Source organism: Ochotona princeps, chromosome 4 (assembly GCF_030435755.1).
Source record: "Ochotona princeps isolate mOchPri1 chromosome 4, mOchPri1.hap1, whole genome shotgun sequence".
NCBI lineage: Eukaryota > Metazoa > Chordata > Mammalia > Lagomorpha > Ochotonidae > Ochotona > Ochotona princeps.
The window spans coordinates 51,048,853-51,056,887 of record NC_080835.1 but is presented as its reverse complement, the minus strand read 5'-3'; the positions used below and the strand labels follow the sequence as shown (position 1 = coordinate 51,056,887).

The following is an 8,035-nucleotide window of genomic DNA, read 5'->3' as shown; positions in this document are numbered from 1 at the left end:
ATCATTGCTCTGATCTTACTCTCTTCTGCCACGTGCCCAGGGCTATGACTGGCAGCACTTCATAAGGACCTGTTTTCCATCTCATTCTCCAGGGATCCCCACACATGAAGACGCACAGTCCCTCTAAGGTACATTAACCCAACCTTTTGCACATCTCTCACCAGCTTGCTGCCCTCCAACTGAGACTTCTGTCCTTTTGCCACCAATTCTCAGCTTGGAAGCACGGTGGGAAGAGTGAGCTTATTGCTCCTAGTTTGTCATCTATTTATGAATCAGCACATTTAAGTATTCCTTACTTGATTGGATGCTGGTTTACATATGCTCTTAGCCAACACCTATCTTGTTTCTTGTTGCTAACTTGACAACAACTTGCTATCTTTCAACAAGAAGTGCTTGAAGTTGTCTCATACAGCATTATTGTAACATGGAATTCATAGACTGCAGACCCTGGCAAAAGACTGAGCAAGTAATTCTTCCATGTTTGTCTTGCAGTTTGTTCTAGTCACAATCAGTCCCCTGTCATTACCTTCAGATTTATAGTAAATTATTTTTGCTCTACCTTCCCTACCTCACATGGCGATCACGTCAAGGCCAGTAAGTCTAACTATATATTTCACTGTTTCAACTTTCATTTCAGAATAACTTCAAATTTATCAGACAAAACTTGTGATGCAGTACCATAGACCCTAACCTAGCATATCCTATCATTAACATCATTAGTGTGATATATTTGTCACAATTAATGACCCACATCCAGCTTTGGCTAACTGCCTTTTGTTCCAGTATATGGCTCCCAAACTGGCTTTTTTTTTTTTCTCCCTGGACTTACCTGCCCACTTTCTTCTTCTATCATAGATTCAGAGACAGGAAGGCAGGATGAATATTAGCGAACTCCAAGTACCATGAAGATTCCTTTGGTAACATCAAAATATTCAAATTTTAGCCCAATTAACTACTGAGAGAGCCATCCTTCCTACTACCCAATGTTTTACACTTTTTCCCCTTTTCATGATCTGTTTTCTACCCTGAGATCATAGTTCCTGCTTCAAACCAAAGACATACAAAATCACATGCACACTTCACTACTGTTGTGGTGGGCACCTAAGGGCTCAGGATCAGAGGCCCTAAGGAACAGGCCCTGAGGATGCTGGCTGTGTCCAGGCTGCTGGGGAATTTACCACAGGGAGAATCCATGGTTTGCCTTCTTGTATTCCTGAGATAGGATCAAAGTATGGGATGGAACTGGGATCTTCACAATGGTGAGGTAGGCAACTATGCTGTTTTATGCTGATTTGTTACATCTATTTTCTAATGAAGATAATTCAATATGGCTGAACATGTGAGATATTTCAGACCCCAATGGCATGAATGATATGCAGATATATAACCTAGGAAGTGAATCTGTTCATTTTGTTCATTTCAATGTGGAAAGTGCCTTGTGTCTTTATAAACTTATCTTCAAAGGCTTTGTAAGAAGTGACTTGCTTCATCAGTCAGTTCAGGATCTTCTACAAAATGAAAATAATATCTAAGGCTCACAAGTTGTTTGCACCTGACACTTAGCCTTATCCTGATGATAGCCGGGGGCCTGGGCTGCACTGCAATTCTCCAGCCAGGAGCACAGAGAACTGAGTGGACTCCTTTGCAGGTTGCCCAGCAATCTGCGCTGTGGCAGTCTCTTACTGGCCTCAGCAAGTGCAGGGATGACACTCCTCCAGCTGGTTGTAAACTTTATCCAGGTTTCCTGAAGACTGTAGCCATTGCCCCAGCCTTTCTGATTTAATTGCGAGGAACCTGAGGGACATGAGCTACAGAAGGGACAGAGCCTCGAGTCTCATATCAACATGTTATTGAAGGATCACTCTGCTCCTTGTCACCAGCCCTGACACATCCTCCTGATGGGGGTGCCATGCTCATTTAGATTCCATATGTGTGTGATTTAGTGCTACACTTGGTCCTGGGAGCAAGAGAGTACTGGTTCAGGCAGAGGGATCCCTGGGTTCTAGGCTCAGTGTGGCTCCAGTGGCAGGCTCCTCTGGGACCTCTGCAGGCTGTGATGAGGATGGTGGCTTCCTTAGTCTTCTTTCTCCAGGGAGCAGATCACCAAGGGAGCACTGTTATTGGCTCCAATGCTGTAGCAAGGACTGAAAAAGGGCAAGAGGCGCCCCGGGAAGGAAGCATGGGGGAAAGTGAAAATGTGGGCGCCACCATCAGTCACATTGTAGAAGGAGACATCATGAGCCTCATAATCCAGAAAGACTCCCACCCTGCGTGGAGGGACTGGCAAGGAGAGGAGAGGGTATTCATTGGTGCCTGCCCGGTACTCATTTCCATTCCTTAGCCTTATCACCCAGAATCCATAGTCGGGGGATAAGTAGACCTCCTCCTTCCGGTCTACATTCTCCTTACACACTCCCAGGCCCCATTCAGAACGGTCTCCCACCTCCACCTCCCAGTAGTGCCGGCCAGAAGAGAGGCACTGACTGCCAAGGACAACATTGTAGCGGTAAAATCGCTCCGGATTGTCAGGCACATTCTGTTTGGTGTCTCCATAGTGCACGCGCTTCCTATCCTCAGACACAACGAGGTAGGAGTAAGCAGTATTTGGATCCAAGCGCACGTCAGCTGAGGAAAGAAAGCCATGATTGGCCACATAGAGAGCCAGGGACCAGGTGAGGTCTGCCTGGCAAACAAGCACAGAATTCTTATGATGGTGGGTGGTGGGGACACTAGAGCATGCAGAGGGCACTGAATCACTTTATTTCACTGACAGGGGTCCCTCCCGCTGCCCATCACAGCCACCCCCAGCACCCACTACCTGCATATGTCTTGAGGATCTCTCTCAGCCCTGGCACACAGCGACCCGTCCGCAGCTCCAAGGAGACCAGTTCTGGCTTCTGAAGGCTCCAAGACTTGCTCCTGGCAGAGGAGGGTGAGTCTTGAGGTCAAAAGTCTGGCCACATGGGCTTGCTCTTAGTACAGGGAAGAGGGGCTTGGTTGGGGAGGTAGTGGGGTATCCCTCCTCACCCAAGTAGAGATGTGGGTGATTATGTGGTAGAGCCTTAAATTGTGACCCAGAGGTGAGAACATTCACATCCCGGTGCTGTGGGGAGGGGATGCGTGTGTCTGACATGGGGAAAGGAAGGGGCATGCCACAGAGGGCAAAGGGCTGCCACTCTGAGCTGCGGGCCTTAAGGCAGTCTTTCCTGTCCTTGGGTGAGCTACTGGAAACTGCTGACGTGGTCACTTTCCCTCCCATTTTTATTGGCCATCCCCTAAATGAATCTGATCATGTTCCATGAAGTCAACAGAAAGGTCAACATAGCTTCTTTTGCCAAAACAATGGAGGTGGGGGGAAGGGGGAGTCTGGGCACTTGTAGCTGTTTTTCTGTAGTTACTGGCTCTATGTTCTTCTTGCTTCTGGCTCTGGCCAGAAGGCCCCACTCCTCCTTGCATAGATGGAGGTTCCGAGGATGGGCACCTACCTGTTTAAGACTTCCTGAATACCCTGCAAGGAGAAAAACAGCAACACATGAGATGTACTATTCCTCACAGGTCCCGGTGGACCCTGAACTCTGGCTTCTCACAGGGGAGGGGGTCAGATCCAAAGACTGGAGAGAAGCCATGCAGAAGGGCATCTAGCAGAAGCAGAGGGACTAGACAGAAGCCAAACTGCCCACTTGCTGCCTGACCTATAAGGCTGCCACAGACCAGGACAACCAGGGCAGGAGAGGAGGTGCTGTGTGTGCGAGGGGTACCCTTACACATGTACTGGACAGAGTGCTGAAAGGCCCATCAATAGCCAGCCCTCTAACCGGGAGGTCTTTGGGGGGGGGTTCTCATGCAGGCTCCCCACAGACACCTGCTACTTACCAGCAGCATCCAGCGGATGGGCCTCTGAGCCCTCTCCTCCAGCTCCGCAATCATCCTCCCTAGGACTCGGCTCTGCTGGGTGAGCTTTTCATAATTCTGCTCCAGTTTCTCCATGGTCTCCCCTTTCTCCTGCTCTAGGCTGGCCAGAGCTGCAGCTAACTCCTCTTCCAGACAGGGACCTGGTGGCTGTTTCTCCTGTAGTAACTGCTGATATTTCTCAAATTCCCACATGATATTCTGCTTCTGGGTTTTCACCTGTATCTACAAAGTCAACATTGGAATCAGCACTACTATCTTGAGGGTCAAGTGTCGCCCAGGATTGAGGATGTAAGAAAACACACACATGAATGACTCTGTGCCAAGTACTGTTGAGGCAAAGGTAGAGTGTGGTTTTTTCTCCCTCTGCTCCCACAGTCCAGCGCATGCTTTTGGGCCCCTATTTGCATTCTTGGTGACTCTGGTAGGGGCTACGATGTTACTTTAGCACTACCTGCTCTGAACCATTTTCAGTTTTCAGACTAATGGCCCAATGGATCACACCAGTCTAGGAAGCGGTGTGACTTAACATGCGTAGACGGCTTCGCTTCTTGTTGGTTGTGTATCTGTTCAACCTGTTTTAGATTTGATGATCCATTCATCTGAGTTTGGTAGTCCCTAGCCTCAAATTTGTTTCACAGGTGATTTTCCAACAGTTTAGTAACTGAACTTCTGGCAGCTGTGAACCAGGTGGGGAAAGTGCAGCAGGGCCGCCGCTTTACCAGCATGGAGCAGGCCATGTTCCCGAGAGTTAATGGCGAGGCCTGCATTTTTCCTTTCCAACGAGAACTCGGCCTCTCTAAAGGTAAGTGCCCCCCCTTCCGGAAGGAAGCTCCCAGGCACAGCTCCAGGACAACACAGGGACAACAACACAAGCTCCTCTGGGGAGAACCTGCCTTCCAGTCGGCAGCCTGCTTCCGCTCACTGACTTCCAGCTTCCAGGCTTCCTCCTGTTCCTTCCTCAGATGTTCCAGAGCCTCGTGGAGTTTCCACTGCAAGAGACAAATACAACCTGACGGGGCCAGCTCAGGCTGTGCAGGCTGATGAAAGTTTCCTAGTGTTGGCACTGATGGGAGAATGTGTGTCCCTCAGGCAGCTGGTGGGAAGAGGTGTTGGGGCAAGGTTTCCCTAGATCCTGCCATTCAAAATATGCATCAGGCCAACCAGCAGCATAAGTACTACTAAGGAGCAGGTAAGAAATGGGCCTTCTTGGGAGAGTAACTCTTAGAGGGGATGTTGCCTAAACTTAACTTTGTAATGTTACAGTTATAAGGATTTCCTTACTAAAGAATGGCATGCCAGAATGAAAGAAAGAAAGGTCATCCTAGACCTTCCCCTACCCAACCGAATGAGAACTTCTGTTTCAGCAAGACCCAGGGGGCATCAAACACATATTCCTTTCTAGAACAGGAATGCAGTTTTTCTATTTGAAAGCGTATCTTGAAAATACTTTTAATTTTGACCAAAGTAACCATTTTACTCAGGATTTACTCAGACCTGGATGCAGCTTAAGCACTACATGTACATTCATACCCATTCAATCTCATTCCTTGAGACTGGTGCTATCCTTATGTTGCAGCTAAGTAAAATGAAGCTTACTAATGCCCCACCCAAAGTCATTCAGCTGGGAATTACTCAGCCCTTAACTCTCAGATTACACACACAGGGCCTCTCCCCCGTCCTCATCTAGCTATCTCTTGTCAAGAGCTTGCTTATCAGCCCTAGAGATTGAATTTCTGTGAACCCCAACACCTGTAGGCTTGTGGCATCTAACACAGATATACCTTTGTTAGCGTTCATGACCTTCTTTGATTTCCTTCCCTTCAACTTCCTCTGCCCTCCCCTGTCCCCCAAAATCCTCCATCCAAACCTGGCTTATGGCTGAGTCCAAGATGATTCTGATTTTGAGAAATGGAGGGAGATTAACTGAGTGTATCTGGAGTTCTGGGAGCCCTGGATGAATCTGCGACTGAGGTTGTTATCTATCAAGGTGGCAGCTACCCAAACTGCAAACTTCTAGCAATGCCACTTGACACTGGGTGAGTCACTATAACTCCTTCCTTTTACAGACAAATCTGAGGCTTAGAAATTGGAAATCAGAATCGATTTTTCAGTTATAAGGGACCATGACTGAGAGTGGTCATCTGATATAAGGTCATACGACCCCTCTTGAGACGGGCTGCTTCTCCTACCTTATATTCCCAAGCGACATCCTCTATGGGCACAACACAGTGGGCTTCATGTTCTGGGGCCTGGCTGCAGATCTCACACATCATCAGGCTATCCTCTTTGCAGAACATCTTTAGCTGCTCCCCGTGAGGCTCACACGTGTCACCCTTGAGCCCCAATCCTGGATGTAGCCCTAGCAGGCGGACTTTGTCTACAACACTGGCCAACTGCCAGTTGGGTCGCAGGCTCCCTGACTGGACAGGAGCTCGGCAGAGAGGACAGGTGCAGTCCGCTTCTTGGGATTCCCCTGGAACCTCCCAGAGTCTGGATAGACAGCTGTGGCAGAAGGTGTGGCCACATTCGATGCTCACGGGCTCCCTCAGGAAGGCCATGCAGATGGGACAGGCCACTTCTTCCACCATCGCTTCCACCAGTGCTGCAGGATCCATAGCTCCTTCCGATGCCCTGCTCAGGGAAGCAGGAGACCAGTGAGAAGTGTGATGCCCGAGGAAAAGAAAACAATACATCAGGAGGAAAAATCCAACAGAGAGATCATGTGAAAGGACAATTAATGACTTAACCACATTCCTTCCTTTGGATCCCTTATTGATTTTGTCCTAGGCTTTGGCTTTCCTGGCTGATGGCCCAGTAGGGCCATAGAACTCCAGCTGTAGAAGGGACATACAGATCTGTTTTCACTCATTTGGTCAACAATTTCTGAGTTTACCACCAGATCATTCTCACTCCAATCGCACTCCATGAACTCAGTGTTACTGTTGAACTTGGGAAAGTTCACATAAAATGTGGTATCTTAGTATGTAAAGTATGGCCACGAGACCTCCAGCTTTGTTCTCTGACATGGTTGTATCCCTGAATTCTGTACCTGACTCAAAATAACTCAAACAGAATCATGTCTGACCTAACCACATAAAGACTTTTTTTCTTGTTAGGCTGTTTTATTTATGAAGTAACATCTATTTACGTGGTACTTACACTGTAGTAAGCATTAAAAGAACTGAAAGAGGCTGCACACCTGCTTTTATATGAAGGACTTGAATATTCATGAATGTTGGTGTCTGCAAGTGTGGCAGCTGTGCATTTGTACGCTTGAAGATGTAAAAGCTAGTATGCCTGAAGCTCATGGTCCATACGCTCAACTTGTTTTCTATCTTCTTCTTTTTTAAAAAATTATTATTGGGAAGTCAGATTTACAGAGAGGAGAGACACTGGTCATTCTCCAAGTGGCCACTGTTTGCTGTCAGTGATGAACTTGGTGCACAGAGCTGATCATCACACACAAGAACTACTGACTGATGGTCAATAGCCAAAGTTGATTAGCAGCACTGGGCTTTTATATACCGAGGGTCACACAGGATAAGGGAGCGGGATTTGAGGAATTTACATATCAGCAACGAGAGGGAATTAACTTGAGATTATGGGAGCTTCCATATGCCTGCCCACAGACCCCCAGGAGTTGTTCCCACACCCCTGTGTGGGATATCTCTTTGTTTTGTAAGCTAGGTCTATAGATCCAATCAACCACCCCTCTGCAAATCCTATCAATTGTTCCCACACCCCTATCTGGAAGAACCTCTCCTTGTTTGTGAACTAGGCCTATAGATCCCATTAGCTGTCCTACAGCTGCAATGGCCAGAGCTGAGCCCATCCAAAGTCAGAAGCATCTTCTGGTTTCCCATATGGGTGCAGGGTCCCAAAGCTTTGGGCCATCCTCAGCTGCTTTCCCAGGCCACAAGCAGGGAGCTGGATAGGAAGTGGAGCAGCCGGGATATGAACCAGTGCCCGTGTGGGATCCTGGTTCATGCAAGGCCAAGGATTCAGCCACTAGGCTATTGTGCTGGGCCCATCAATTTGTTTCTTTATGTTGTCAACTACAAGACAAAATATAAGGAAAATAATTTTTTCTATACCCTGCCCACATCTGCAGCACTAACCTAGT

At 47.9% G+C, this 8,035-nt stretch overlaps 1 protein-coding gene across 1 annotated transcript; it reads right to left on the bottom strand.

The window, feature by feature from the left end:
• Nucleotides 1-1,097: 1,097 nt before the first annotated feature.
• On the bottom strand, nucleotides 1,098-6,577 carry TRIM68 (tripartite motif containing 68). Its single transcript, XM_004589947.2, has 6 exons — nucleotides 6,102-6,577; nucleotides 4,806-4,901; nucleotides 3,874-4,134; nucleotides 3,486-3,508; nucleotides 2,819-2,919; nucleotides 1,098-2,625 (listed from the first exon to the last, which is right to left on the bottom strand). Exons 1-6 carry the CDS (start codon nucleotides 6,525-6,527, stop codon nucleotides 2,075-2,077), a joined length of 1,458 nt encoding a protein of 485 aa, XP_004590004.2. The 5' UTR covers nucleotides 6,528-6,577; the 3' UTR covers nucleotides 1,098-2,074.
• Between the last annotated feature and the right edge of the window lie 1,458 nt (nucleotides 6,578-8,035).